The following is a 15,467-nucleotide window of genomic DNA, read 5'->3' as shown; positions in this document are numbered from 1 at the left end:
ACTACAGGGAATTTTTACTAGGATTAAATGTCAGGAATTGTGAAAAACTGAGTTTAAATGTATTTGGCTAAGTGAGGTTAATAAATAGAGAGAGACTAACTGTCGAGAGGGAAAGAGGTTAATAAATAGAAAGAGAGACTAACTGTCGAGAGGGAAAGAGGTTAATAAATAGAAAGAGAGACTAACTGTCGAGAGGGAAAGAGGTTAATAAATAGAGAGAATAACTGTCGAGAGGGAAAGGGGTTAATAAATAGAAAGAGAGACTAACTGTCGAGAGGGAAAGAGGTTAATAAATAGAGAGAGAATAACTGTCGAGAGGGAAAGAGGTTAATAAATAGAAAGAGAATAACTGTCGAGAGGGAAAGAGGTTAATAAATAGAAAGAGAGACTAACTGTCGAGAGGGAAAGAGGTTAATAAATAGAAAGAGAGACTAACTGTCGAGAGGGAAAGAGGTTAATAAATAGAGAGAGAGACTAACTGTCGAGAGGGAAAGAGGTTAATAAATAGAAAGAGAGACTAACTGTCGAGAGGGAAAGAGGTTAATAAATAGAGAGAATAACTGTCGAGAGGGAAAGGGGTTAATAAATAGAAAGAGAGACTAACTGTCGAGAGGGAAAGAGGTTAATAAATAGAGAGAATAACTGTCGAGAGGGAAAGAGGTTAATAAATAGAAAGAGAGACTAACTGTCGAGAGGGAAAGAGGTTAATAAATAGAAAGAGAGACTAACTGTCGAGAGGGAAAGAGGTTAATAAATAGAAAGAGAGACTAACTGTCGAGAGGGAAAGAGGTTAATAAATAGAAAGAGAGACTAACTGTCGAGAGGGAAAGAGGTTAATAAATAGAGAGAGAATAACTGTCGAGAGGGAAAGAGGTTAATAAATAGAGAGAGACTAACTGTCGAGAGGGAAAGAGGTTAATAAATAGAAAGAGAGACTAACTGTCGAGAGGGAAAGAGGTTAATAAATAGAAAGAGAATAACTGTCGAGAGGGAAAGAGGTTAATAAATAGAGAGAGAATAACTGTCGAGAGGGAAAGGGGTTAATAAATAGAAAGAGAATAACTGTCGAGAGGGAAAGAGGTTAATAAATAGAGAGAGACTAACTGTCGAGAGGGAAAGAGGTTAATAAATAGAGAGAGACTAACTGTCGAGAGGGAAAGGGGTTAATAAATAGAGAGAGAATAACTGTCGAGAGGGAAAGAGGTTAATAAATAGAGAGAGAATAACTGTCGAGAGGGAAAGAGGTTAATAAATAGAGAGAGAATAACTGTCGAGAGGGAAAGGGGTTAATAAATAGAGAGAGAATAACTGTCGAGAGGGAAAGGGGTTAATAAATAGAAAGAGAATAACTGTCGAGAGGGAAAGAGGTTAATAAATAGAGAGAGAATAACTGTCGAGAGGGAAAGGGGTTAATAAATAGAGAGAGAATAACTGTCGAGAGGGAAAGGGGTTAATAAATAGAAAGAGAATAACTGTCGAGAGGGAAAGAGGTTAATAAATAGAGAGAGACTAACTGTCGAGAGGGAAAGAGGTTAATAAATAGAGAGAGAATAACTGTCGAGAGGGAAAGAGGTTAATAAATAGAGAGAGAATAACTGTCGAGAGGGAAAGAGGTTAATAAATAGAGAGAGAATAACTGTCGAGAGGGAAAGGGGTTAATAAATAGAGAGAGACTAACTGTCGAGAGGGAAAGAGGTTAATAAATAGAGAGAGACTAACTGTCGAGAGGGAAAGAGGTTAATAAATAGAGAGAATAACTGTCGAGAGGGAAAGAGGTTAATAAATAGAAAGAGAGAATAACTGTCGAGAGGGAAAGAGGTTAATAAATAGAAAGAGAGACTAACTGTCGAGAGGGAAAGAGGTTAATAAATAGAGAGAGACTAACTGTCGAGAGGGAAAGAGGTTAATAAATAGAGAGAGACTAACTGTCGAGAGGGAAAGAGGTTAATAAATAGAAAGAGAGACTAACTGTCGAGAGGGAAAGAGGTTAATAAATAGAGAGAGACTAACTGTCGAGAGGGAAAGAGGTTAATAAATAGAGAGAGACTAACTGTCGAGAGGGAAAGAGGTTAATAAATAGAAAGAGAGAATAACTGTCGAGAGGGAAAGAGGTTAATAAATAGAAAGAGAGACTAACTGTCGAGAGGGAAAGAGGTTAATAAATAGAGAGAGACTAACTGTCGAGAGGGAAAGAGGTTAATAAATAGAGAGAGACTAACTGTCGAGAGGGAAAGAGGTTAATAAATAGAGAGAGACTAACTGTCGAGAGGGAAAGAGGTTGCCAACACTTCCGCTTCCTACCTTTTGCGGATACTGGGTCTGTGTTTCAAATGGCACCCTATTCCCTACATAGTGCATAGGCCCTGGTCAAAAGTAGTGCACTATATATGGAATAGGTTGACATTTCAGATGCACCCTAGCAAATAACTGGATTACTTCCGGATTAGTTTGATAGTCAGAATGACGTATGGTTTGTTAGTGTGTTTGGCCCTGAAGGCAATTCTTTAGCCTACAGGAAAAGGAGGTTTGACACACGATGAGACACTGCACATAAAGAAATGCCTTCTGTCAGTGTCACCTAGTTCTGTCAATCCATATGATTACACACACTCACAGACGCACACACACACACACATAAATAAAACACACAAACACACACAGCGCCTCCTCCTTTAGATACAGAGTGAAGTGAGGGACCAGAATGAAAATAGAAAAGCCGAGGCCCTCTAATTAGGAGCCAATATGCCACATGTGCTGCCCTTCAAAAAGCCTGAATGCTGTCTGATGTTTGGGAGTTCCATCCTCGGTTCCTGTCTGGGCCAGGAAGAAATATTCCCAGGATACTTTGCAAAAACAAGGTCATAGACCTTACGAATACAGTAGGGCATTTTCAATTTAGTGTGAACTTACTAAGAAGTTGCCCCTAGACAGACTCACTTTGATAGTTTCAGGTGGCACCCCAGGATCAGGGGCTTTCTCCAGGTACGTGGTCAGGTCCTGGTCAATGTGCTCAAAGACCAGGGTCAGCTTGGTCTCGCGGTCGGTCCGAGACACAGTGCACACATCGAACAGTCTGCAGAGAGAGAGGCAGAGTGAATACTGCTTCTTAGCATTGTTAATGTCAGTCAGATATCATGGTGACACTTATATAAAATGATCTATAAAGGGTTTGTAAAATGATCACAAATAGTCCATAAAGTAGTTCACAAGTAAATAGAAGTTATAAAGTCATCCGTCTTTAATTTAAGAGGAATAACAAAGTATTTTAATTTATAACCACCATCTATGACAAAACATATTTTCCAGTCTAAACTGGCTTCTGAAACATAGATAGACACTTCATAGGATCCCTAGCATAATTCAATACCTGAGAGAGATCTAATCTATTTAATCAATCTAGCTTCAGTTAGGGGGGGGGGGGATTCGTTTATAGTGTCAGTTAACTGTCCAGGGTCCGGTTTCCCAAAAGCATCCAAAGCATAGGATCCTATGGTTCTAAGATGAACTTAGCCTTACGATGCTTTTGGGAAACCAGGCCCAGACTAGTTTTCCTGACAGTTTTGAAAGAATGCAAGCAATGCTTTCACATACTGGGCCTTGTTAGCTAAACGGAAGGAACTGATCTGAAATTCCTTACTCGTGACTGATGGACATGATCTCCTAGCCCTTATTCCAGTATGTGTGCAATAGCGGACTTCACAGTACAGTAACCACAATAGGATCAGTTGAGAGTTGAACACCTTGACAGAGTGATTGATTTGGCATTGTCGTTATTAAAAACATGCAACTGTAACCGACCAGGCGGATATTGATTACTGCATTGTTGGGTTTTGAGTTTGCAAGAAAGGCATTTTACTATACTTGTGCACGTGACATTAAATCTTTAAACTTGAATCCAGGGCTCCTGCATGCCACAATACCCCTTAGTCTACTGAGCTAAAGCCTAGGCAATATATCTGGGAGCAAACGCAACTCTTCAGGTCTCAGACAAGGTTACACATCAAGAGAGCATACACTATATGTACAAACGTATGTGGACACCCCTTCAAATTAGTGGATTCTGCTATTTCAGCCAAACCTGTTGCAAACAGGTGTATAAAAATAGAGCACACAGCCATGCAATCTCCATAGACAAACATTGACAGTAGAATGGCCTTACTGAAGAGCTCAGTGACTTTCAACGGGGCACCATCATAGGATGCCACCTTTCCAACAAGTCAGTTTGTCAAATTTTTGCCCTGCTAGAGCTGCCCCGGTCAACTGTAAGTGCTGTTATTGTGAAGTGGAAACCTCTAGGGGCAACAACGGCTCAGCGGCAAAGTAGAAGTTCTGTCCTCGGTTGCAAAACTCACTACTGCGTTCCAAACTTCCTCTGGAAACAACGTCAGCACAATAACTGTTCGTTGGGAGCTTCATGAAATGGGTTTCCATAGCCGAGCAGCCGCACACAAGCCTACGATCACCATGTGCGCAATGCCAAGCGTCGGCTGGTGTGGTGTAAAACTCGCCGCCATTGGACTCTGGAGCAGTGGAAACGCATTCTCTGGAGTGGTGAATCACGCTTCCCCATCTGACAGTCCGATGTACTAATCTGGGTTTGGCGGATGCCAGGAGAACGCTACCTGCCCCAATATATAGTGCCAACAGTAAAGTTTGGTGGAGGAGGAATAATGGTGTAGGGCTGTTTTTCATGGTTCGGGCTAGGCCGCTTAGTTCCAGTGAAGGGAAATCTTAACTCTACAGTATACAATGACATTCCAGACGATTCTGTCCAACTTTGTGGCAACAGTTTGGGGAAGGCACTTTCCTGCTTCAGCATGACAATGCCCCCGTGCACAAAGCGAGATCCGTATAAAAATGGTTTGTCGATATCGGTGTGGAAGAGCTTGACTGGCCCACACAGAGCCCTGACCTCAAACCCATCGAACATCTTTGGGATGAATTGGAACACCGACTGCGAGCCAGGCCTAATCGCCCAACATCAGTGCCCGATCTCACTAATGCGCTTGAGGCTGAATGGAAGCAAGTCCCCGCAGCAATGTTCCAACATCTGGTGGAAAGCCTTCCCAGAAGAGCAGATGCTGTTACAGCAGCAAAGAGGAGACCAATTCCATATTAATGCTAATGATTTTGGAATGAGATGTTCGACGAGCAGGTGTCCACATACTCTTGGTCATGTTGTGTAGTTCCGACCCATCTCCTTTAGGCATGTTTAGCCTCCTGCCCACTAACCCTATCTTTTAGCCTCCTGCCCACTAACCCTATCCTTTAGCCTCCTGCTCACTAACCCTATCCTTTAGCCTCCTGCCCACTAACCCTATCTTTTAGCCTCCTGCCCACTAACCCTATCCTTTAGCCTCCTGCTCACTAACCCTATCCTTTAGCCTCCTGCCCACTAACCCTATCTTTTAGCCTCCTGCTCACTAACCCTATCCTTTAGCCTCCTGCTTACTAACCCTATCCTTTAGCCTCCTGCCCACTAACCCTATCCTTTAGCCTCCTGCTCACTAACCCTATCCTTTAGCCTCCTGCTCACTAACCCTATCCTTTAGCCTCCTGCTCACTAACCCTATCCTTTAGCCTCCTGCCCACTAACCCTATCTTTTAGCCTCCTGCTCACTAACCCTATCCTTTAGCCTCCTGCTTACTAACCCTATCCTTTAGCCTCCTGCCCACTAACCCTATCCTTTAGCCTCCTGCTCACTAACCCTATCCTTTAGCCTCCTGCTCACTAACCCTATCCTTTAGCCTCCTGCTCACTAACCCTATCCTTTAGCCTCCTGCCCACTAACCCTATCCGTTAGCCTCCTGCCCACTAACCCTATCCGTTAGCCTCCTGCCCACTAACCCTATCCGTTAGCCTCCTGCCCACTAACCCTATCCTTTAGCCTCCTGCTCACTAACCCTATCCTTTAGCCTCCTGCTCACTAACCCTATCCTTTAGCCTCCTGCTCACTAACCCTATCCTTTAGCCTCCTGCCCACTAACCCTATCCTTTAGCCTCCTGCTCACTAACCCTATCCTTTAGCCTCCTGCTCACTAACCCTATCCTTTAGCCTCCTGCCCACTAACCCTATCCTTTCGCCTCCTGCTCACTAACCCTATCCGTTAGCCTCCTGCCCACTAACCCTATCCTTTAGCCTCCTGCCCACTAACCCTATCCTTTCGCCTCCTGCTCACTAACCCTATCCTTTAGCTTCCTGCTCACTAACCCTACCCGTTAGCCTCCTGCTCACTAACCCTATCCTTTAGCCTCCTGCTCACTAACCCTATCCTTTAGCCTCCTGCTCACCAACCCTATCCTTTAGCCTCCTGCCCACTAACCCTATCCTTTAGCCTCCTGCTCACTAACCCTATCCTTTAGCCTCCTGCTCACTAACCCTATCCTTTAGCCTCCTGCTCACTAACCCTATCCGTCAGCCTACTGCCCACTAACCCTATCCTTTCGCCTCCTGCTCACTAACCCTATCCTTTAGCCTTCTGCTCACTAACCCTATCCGTTAGCCTCCTGCCCACTAACCCTATCATTTAGCCTCCTGCCCACTAACCCTATCCTTTAGCCTCCTGCTCACTAACCCTATCCGTTAGCCTCCTGCCCACTAACACTATCCTTTAGCCTCCTGCCCACTAACCCTATCCGTTAGCCTCCTGCTCACTAACCCTATCCTTTAGCCTCCTGCCCACTAACCCTATCCTTTAGCCTCCTGCCCACTAACCCTATCCTTTAGCCTCCTGCTCACTAACCCTATCCTTTAGCCTCCTGCTCACTAACCCTATCCTTTGGCCTCCTGCTCACTAACCCTATCCGTTAGCCTCCTGCCCACTAACCCTATCCTTTAGCCTCCTGTCCACTAACCCTATCCGTTAGCCTCCTGCCCACTAACCCTATCCTTTAGCCTCCTGCCCACTAACCCTATCCTTTAGCCTCCTGCCCACTAACCCTATCCTTTAGCCTCCTGCCCACTAACCCTATCCTTTAGCCTCCTGCCCACTAACCCTATCCTTTAGCCTCCTGCCCACTAACCCTATCCGTTAGCCTCCTGCCCACTAACCCTATCTTTTAGCCTCCTGCCCACTAACCCTATCCTTTAGCCTCCTGCCCACTAACCCTATCCGTTAGCCTCCTGCCCACTAACACTATCCTTTAGCCTCCTGCCCACTAACCCTATCCTTTAGCCTCCTGCCCACTAACCCTATCCTTTAGCCTCCTGCTCACTAACCCTACCCGTTAGCCTCCTGCTCACTAACCCTATCCTTTAGCCTCCTGCTCACTAACCCTATCCTTTAGCCTCCTGCTCACCAACCCTATCCTTTCGCCTCCTGCCCACTAACCCTATCCTTTAGCCTCCTGCTCACTAACCCTATCCTTTAGCCTCCTGCTCACTAACCCTATCCTTTAGCCTCCTGCTCACTAACCCTATCCGTCAGCCTACTGCCCACTAACCCTATCCTTTCGCCTCCTGCTCACTAACCCTATCCTTTAGCCTTCTGCTCACTAACCCTATCCGTTAGCCTCCTGCCCACTAACCCTATCATTTAGCCTCCTGCCCACTAACCCTATCCTTTAGCCTCCTGCTCACTAACCCTATCCGTTAGCCTCCTGCCCACTAACACTATCCTTTAGCCTCCTGCCCACTAACCCTATCCGTTAGCCTCCTGCTCACTAACCCTATCCTTTAGCCTCCTGCCCACTAACCCTATCCTTTAGCCTCCTGCCCACTAACCCTATCCTTTAGCCTCCTGCTCACTAACCCTATCCTTTAGCCTCCTGCTCACTAACCCTATCCTTTGGCCTCCTGCTCACTAACCCTATCCGTTAGCCTCCTGCCCACTAACCCTATCCTTTAGCCTCCTGTCCACTAACCCTATCCGTTAGCCTCCTGCCCACTAACCCTATCCTTTAGCCTCCTGCCCACTAACCCTATCCTTTAGCCTCCTGCCCACTAACCCTATCCTTTAGCCTCCTGCCCACTAACCCTATCCTTTAGCCTCCTGCCCACTAACCCTATCCTTTCACCTCCTGCCCACTAACCCTATCCGTTAGCCTCCTGCCCACTAACCCTATCTTTTAGCCTCCTGCCCACTAACCCTATCCGTTAGCCTCCTGCCCACTAACCCTATCCTTTAGCCTCCATCCTGACAACGCCAATAATAATGTTGTAGCTACATTATATCTATTTTAAGAGTGAAACCCTTGGCGACTCCTGAGCATCCAACACAATACATCAACATTGTGGGTGTATTTTTACTAGGCGACAAATCGAGCCCAAACATACAGATTATTTGGCCAGTTGTGCCATGGGGAAGCGTTGGTGAAAGCCTAGAGAAGACGTCCAGCGTCAACCTCAAAGATCCGAGGACGACGACAAAGATTCCTTCAGGAGCACCAGGGCAACGCGTGATGCGTCATGGCAACTGAAGCAGTCTGGACTGCCCATGACCGACCACTAGATGTGGTTGAGCAGCGTCTCTCACCATGGCAACCAATCAGTGTGGGTGACAAGAACGTGGATGGAATTTATCCCACTTACTGACATCGCTCTATCATTGTTTCAATGACACTATGGGGCCAATAAGGTCCGTATCCCACATATCGTTATGCAGTAATTCTTAGATTTAATTTAAAATATGTCATATTTACAGTAAAATCTGTATTTCAATAGCTTCAAATATTTCAAAAGAATCAATGGTTCTGTAGTAATAACAGTAAAATTGCAGTTGATGTCTGTGTAATCTCAGTGAATTGTCTTGAAGTAAAGCATGGGAAAGCTGCTCCACCTGGTAGTCCTTTTCTTTTTCACTTGTAGCCTAAAGGGAATATGCACTGTGCCACACCCCCTGTTAACAAAGGCTTGTAAATCCTGCATTGAGGATTCAAGGTATTATTGCCATACGCCCATGATGTCACAGAACGAGCGAGCCACCCTGTTGGAAACTTGGGGTTAAACGCCCCTCAGAACCGTGATTGTTCCACTACAATGCAGCCTCTACCCAGACACGGAACATATGGTATGACTAATGGGCGTCATTCTTAAACATCCAGGGGTTGGCAGGCCTGTGGTTACACAGTAGGTCCAGAATGCACCCTGCTCAGTGCTCGCTCTCTCCCGCACTGTTTAGCTTTACAGAGAGACCAGACCAGACACCCTTTGGTGTGGATTTGAGCTTGGGCTAACATATAGGAACCAGAATTTGACAGAATTTGAGAAATTAGTATACCACAAAGTATAGGGAGTAAGGACACATTTTGTGTCATAATTTAAATCTGTCGAACCTTCGATACGTGGAATCTCTATGAAGAATATATTAATTTATTCAGATGAAGAGAATAATAGAGGCTGTAGTGTGACCAGCAGGGCTTAGAATAACATTTGTACAGTATTATTAAAAAGTGTAATACAAAAGCACTCAATCTCTCATTATAAGCTAAATGGCAAGGTTAGACCTTGAGCTGGGCCGGCAAATGACGTGGTTTCTGTGCCGAACTGAACTGACCTCCAAATTGGACCATGGGAGTATACAGCTGCAGAGCATAACAACCCCTGTATGTTGTCTTGTGGCAGAGGACTAAAAACAACACATCTTATATGTAGACTACTGGAATGGGGGCAAAATCAGCCCAATACAGTATCTCTTAGTGTGACTCGATGCACAAAATGGTTCTTTCTTATCATTCCCAACAGCAGTTCATTGACTTCCCAACAGCAGTTCATTGACTTTTCTGTGAAATTCCACTCTAACCAGCGATGGGGATGACTTTACCCATGACTTATTTAGGTTGATTAATCTGGTGAACAGATATCATCCAAGAATGTCTATCACAGGTGCTGCACACAAAGAAAACTTCCAGACACACCAAGCTGTATTAAACATAATGTACAGTCTACTGTATTGCACTATAGTATCACCAGGATCAAAATGGGGTTAATAGTTGTACATCACAAAACAACAACTTTTCCAAAGGTCAATAAGGAAACTCCATAAAACGCGGCAGGGCATTATGCAGTCATTTGTTGGTTGCAACGTGGTCTCAGAGCATTTTTTATTATTCTCGATGTAAAGCTGAAAGACTCCATTTAGTATGATATATTATGTTTCGTATTGTATGTATTCATTTGTGGAAATCCATCACCTATTTCGTCTGATACTGTATGTTAGGAATTACAATTTGTATTATATGTTACGAATTTGCAAAATGTACAATATCTTACTAATTTGCTAAATGTACAATATGTTACGAATTTGCAAGATGTATGATATGTTACAAACTCTAGCTAGGTGGCTAGGGAAAGGGGGATACCTAGTCAGTTGTACAACTGAACACATTTAACTGAAATGTGTCTTCCGCATTTAACCCAACCCCTCTGAATCAGAGAGGTGCGGGGGGCTGCCATAATTGACATCCACGTCTTCGGCGCCTGGGAAACAGTGTTTTAACTGCCTTGTTCAGGTGCAGAATGACAGATTTTTACCATGTCAGCTCAGGGATTTGAGCCAGCAACCTTTCGATAACTGACCCAACACTCTAACCACTAGGCTACCTGCTGCCCTATGGCTAGGTGGCTTACATTAGCTAGCTCGCTAACGTTAGCTAGACTAGGGTTATGGTTAAGTTTAGGAGTTAGGTTAACCCAAAGAGTCGATGTCCGCACCCCGCATAAATCGAATTAGCATAATACAAAGATCCCCATAAAAATCTGTCAGGTAAGCCAGAAATATCTGTTTTGCATTGGGATGCGTATGTAACGGATGTGAAATGGCTAGCTAGTTAGCGGTGGTGCGAGCTAGCAGCTTTTCAGTCGGTTACGTCACTTGCTCTGAAACCTAGAAGTAGTGGTTCCCCTTTCTCTGCAAGGGCCACGGCTTTTGTGGAGCGATGGGTAACGACGCTTCGTGGGTGACTGTTGTTGATGTGTGCAGAGGGTCCCTGATTCGCACCCGAGGTCGGAGCGAGGGGACGTACTAAAGTTATACTGTTACACGTATCAATCTACCGCATCCGCCGATGTCGCACTTCCTCATCTGCAGTGGAAGGTGACAGAGCTAGACCATGAGGCATCACGAAAATCGGTCTTCCGACAAAATTGTCTGTAGCGTCTGAACGATTTGGCCTACAAAACTATTATGACCCCTCTATGGAAAGATCACGAACACGATGGTGTTCTCTGTTTGCTCTACGACCCCCACAAGTGTCTTGGGACTCATCTGAAGTCGGTACAGCCAATCTACCAACTTCTGTCTGTAGCGTCCGAACAGTTTGGGATACACATTAATATGACCCCTCTGCAGAAATATGAGACTCTCACGAACACGTGTAACGGATGTGAAATGGCTAGCTAGTTAGCGGGTACGCGCTAATAGCGTTTCAATCAGTTACGTCACTTGCTCTGAAACCTAGAAGTAGTGTTTCCCCTTGCTCTGCAAGGGCCGCGGCCTTTGTGGAGCGATGGGTAACGACGCTTCTTGGGTGACTGTTGTTGATGTGTGCAGAAGGTCCCTGGTTCGCGCGAGGGGACGGTTTAAAGTTATACTGTTACACACGCAAATGCCAGTTTTGCTCTAGGACAACAACGGGCTTCACAAGACTTGTCTAAAGGTCCCCCGGTAACAGAAGTAAAGTATATATGGAGACTGTTTAGTACCAAAAATAAGGGGCTAAATACATGTAAAAAAAAAAAAATAGCAAACGTTATTTATACACCTGTCAGCAATGGGTGTGGCTGAAATAGTCCACTAATAATCAACTAATTTGAAGGGTATCCACATACGTGTTATATATCTATATAGTGTATTTACAGTATATAGACTGTTTAGTGCCAAAAATATGGAGTTACAAAATTGTACAAATAAAAAAGACTAACTTTCCTGATCTTTCTTATATTGCTCAGCTATAGGACAGACACTTCAGAAGAAACTTCCTACAGATTTTTGGGGGGGACTAGCTATCGTTCCATGTAGTGAATTTGTTATTCAATGCGTTTGTATGGGCTAATAGTAGTAAGGCCAAAAATATTTTTTTCATCAAATATTTTTGTTTATACTTCAAGGGGTCTTAAAATTCTTTATCAAATAGTTAATGATCCTTGGTATGACCTTCTTAAAACTATTCCATATAGTTTAGTAGAACCCACCTGCATCCCACCCCCTCCCCTGGCTTAAAACTATTCCATATAGTTTAGTAGACATTGGCATTATCTGGCCACCCATCCATCCATGTAACCATATCAAACGTAACATATCATACTAAATGGAGTGTCTCGGAATTACGTACAGATCATACTGAATGCTCTGAGAGCAGGTTGTTTAAAGAGATACATATCAGGGGTTATAATAGCATATGGTTGAAAGGATAATGCAACATCTGGGAGCTTGTTAGATGCACCCCCCTCTCCATCTCTTCTTACCTGACTACGTTGGGGTGTTCGAATGCCTCCAGTTGCCTCAGTACTGCCACCTCACGGATGGTCGAGAGGGGCATCCCTTCCTCCTCCGTCTGTACCCGAACTCGTTTTAGGGCTACAAAGCGTCCCTCATTCTTCAAATCTCGTGCCTTGTACACCTTTCCATACGCACCTTCCCCAATCTCGGCGACGGGCTCGTACTGTTGTGATACACTTTCTTTGTCCATTTTTGCGTCGTTTTTCTTTTTCTTGTAGAGAATATTGCGGGGAATCCCAACGAACGTAACGAGCCAGGGTTATTACAAAGCCATCCTCACAGAAAATAGTTGTTGGCGCGTGCAATGCCTAAATTAAAGGAAGACAGAGGTAGCAGAGGTAACATCGTATATGTCTGTCTGTTTTTGGTCAAACGGAGGTCCACAACATTGTGTCATCAAGTTTAGTTTTATTCCGACTATCAACACTAGAACCCCGATGCGTTCTACTTGATCCACTCCCACTTCATTACGCGTATGAATCTCTTGTCCTCCTAGTTACCTCACATCACACAACATCTGGCATCTCTAAAATAATGTTTTTAAAACAATTGTACATAAGTTCTCTAAGTGCAGAATGCAGTACATATTACAACAATAAGGTCATCTTTATGTTCACGCGTAATCACAGATATGTAGACGAATGAGTCAGAAAAGCAACCAAACCAACTTGAAATAATACAATATAAACTCTGAAAACTCAGTTATAATTATTATATATTATTATCCAAATATTTTTTCCAGCCTCCGATATCTTTTCCCAAATGTGTCCAGTCTTATGGTTTATTATAGGCGACAAACTTTTGCGAGCACGTGGTTGTCTACTGATTGTATTGTCTGAACTTCCTATAGTCCATTTAACCACATCTCTCATTTTCCATGTCATTAATAATGTTGTGGTTTAATAATGCAACTTGTTGGCTATGCGTTTTGTGCACGGCAACTTTAAAAAAATATATATATAAACATTTAAAATAGCGTACAACAATTAAAACATTGCAGCATCGTAATTGGCAACTCATGCTTTTAAAATATCACAATAAGGACATGCATGCAAAATACATTTTTCTACACAAAAAGTAAAATATGAATATTTCAGCCTACCTTATTTTATGTTATCAGTGAAAGTCGCAATTGGTCGTGTCCATGAATTTATGAAACATGCCTCCTTTGGATAAATGTTCCCACTAAGACACAACACATCACAGATCCCTCACTGTCACGCCGGGCCACACAGGTAGTCGGATGGTGCACACTTCTGTAACCCCCATCCCTCAGCAGTAGGCTACCCACCTCTGCAACTGCAGCTCAAGCAAAGCAACTATAATACCGGGGGGGGAGGGGGGTATTCCTTACAGAAAAACACAGTGCCTACTGCAACTTTTTGGGGGGTCATAGGACAAAAGCGTGATATGTTCTCCAAGCCACGCTTTTCTCCGTTTTTCCCCGTTGTAACTCTCTTTTCCTCATTTATCCCGGGATATGCAACGCTTGCCTGTGAGCTCCGTCTCTTCTTCGCTTTCCCACGCTGGCTGAATGTGCCTTGACCCCCTTCAGATAAGTTTGACACAGAGCAGGAACATTTCCGCATTCCTCCCGACTACAAAGACTTACCGCCTCCTTTTTCGTTATGTTGCCCTCCTTGGTTCTTTATCATTCATAGTTCTCTCTCGGGTTTGCCTCAGTGTCAAAACCAGCAGCACCACAGGGGGGAAATCTGGGCGGCAAGAAACGTTTATTTGATGGAACATTCGATCTATCCGGGCCATTGAAACTATTCCATTGACAATACACCAGCGGGGAAGCAGGGTGACAAGCACGCCTTTGGCCCATAAGGTCAGGTTCGGTTCAAGGACTAGTGACTTGGGTTGTGTCAGGGGGTGATTCTCCCAATGACTGTACGGATTCTCGCAAGGCACCCCTTCGAGGGTGGTCATTTTCAATGTTTTCAATGCTTCATCTTCATGTGAGATGCCCCCCATGATGAGTTTTGTGGCCCCCACCCCCATCAAAGTTGCCCATCCCTGGATGAGGTGATAGTAATTTTGGAAAAAATAAATAAATACCAGTATGTAAATGATCTAATTAAAATATGTATATTATTATCATTTATGGCACATAAAATAATATCAATGAACATAAATGTGTTATGTGTCTTTCAAAAGTGGGATGAAAAGTGATTTATCCAAAACTGTTATGAGATTTCTGTTCAGCCTCTTTCAGTTGTGATAATATGATATATAATTGAATAATAAAAAACTAAATCAACAATAACTTTTTTGTTTGTTATGCATGTCAATGGATATTCTGTTGATTACATGTTCTTTAGAATGAATCCATGGGCTTTTGTGACAATCAGTGACAATAGATTTCGTATCTGGTAGCTTATATAACCACAATAACTTCGATTAACTTTTTTTCTTCTTCTAAATCTATTAAAGTGTCACAAAGTAGCCTATAGCTGTGGGTCATGGTGTAACGGATTTCATCTGAGGAGGAGTAGCAAGGATCGGACCAATGTGCAGCGTGGTAAGTGTCCATAATGAGAATATTAAATAAATCCACAGAACACTGAACAAAATAACAAAAGTACAAACAAACAACCGAAACAGTCCCGTATGGTGCAAACACTAACACAGGAAACAACCACCCACAAAACACAATAGAAAACAAGCTACCTAAATATGGCTCCCAATCAGAGACAACGACTGACACCTGCCTCTGATTGAGAACCATACTAGGCCAAACACATAGAAATATAACAACAGAACAAAACATAGAAAAACAACATAGAATGCCCACCCCAACTCACGCCCTGACCAACTAAAATAAAGACATAAAAAAGGAACTAAGGTCAGAACGTGACACCCGCTAGGTTAATTATCCTAACCCGCTAGGTTAATTATCCTAACCTGCTACGTTAATTATCCTAACCTGTTACGTTAATTATCCTAACCCGCTAGGTTAATTATCCTAACCTGCTATGTTAATTATCCTAACCTGCTGAGTAAGTTCTCTTAAACTGCTACAA

The 15,467-nt window shown here is 43.6% G+C and overlaps 1 protein-coding gene across 1 annotated transcript in view; it reads right to left on the bottom strand.

Annotated features, from left to right (window-relative positions):
• The window catches only part of LOC129820193 (cyclin-dependent kinase 6-like), a 90,872-nt gene extending 76,697 nt beyond the window's left edge, over nt 1-14,175 (bottom strand). The window contains exons 1-3 of the mRNA XM_055877175.1: nt 13,541-14,175; nt 12,405-12,746; nt 2,938-3,073 (exon numbers count right to left, since the gene is read on the bottom strand). Of these exons, the coding sequence (XP_055733150.1) occupies nt 2,938-3,073; nt 12,405-12,628 (360 nt within the window). The 5' untranslated portion in view covers nt 12,629-12,746; nt 13,541-14,175. The remainder of the gene's footprint in view (nt 1-2,937; nt 3,074-12,404; nt 12,747-13,540) is intronic.
• Nucleotides 14,176-15,467: the final 1,292 nt, after the last annotated feature.

This window comes from Salvelinus fontinalis, chromosome 22 (genome assembly GCF_029448725.1).
Source record: "Salvelinus fontinalis isolate EN_2023a chromosome 22, ASM2944872v1, whole genome shotgun sequence".
Taxonomy (NCBI): Eukaryota; Metazoa; Chordata; class Actinopteri; order Salmoniformes; family Salmonidae; genus Salvelinus; species Salvelinus fontinalis.
The sequence above is the reverse complement of the archived record's forward strand: the minus strand, read 5'-3'. Positions and strand labels throughout refer to the sequence as shown.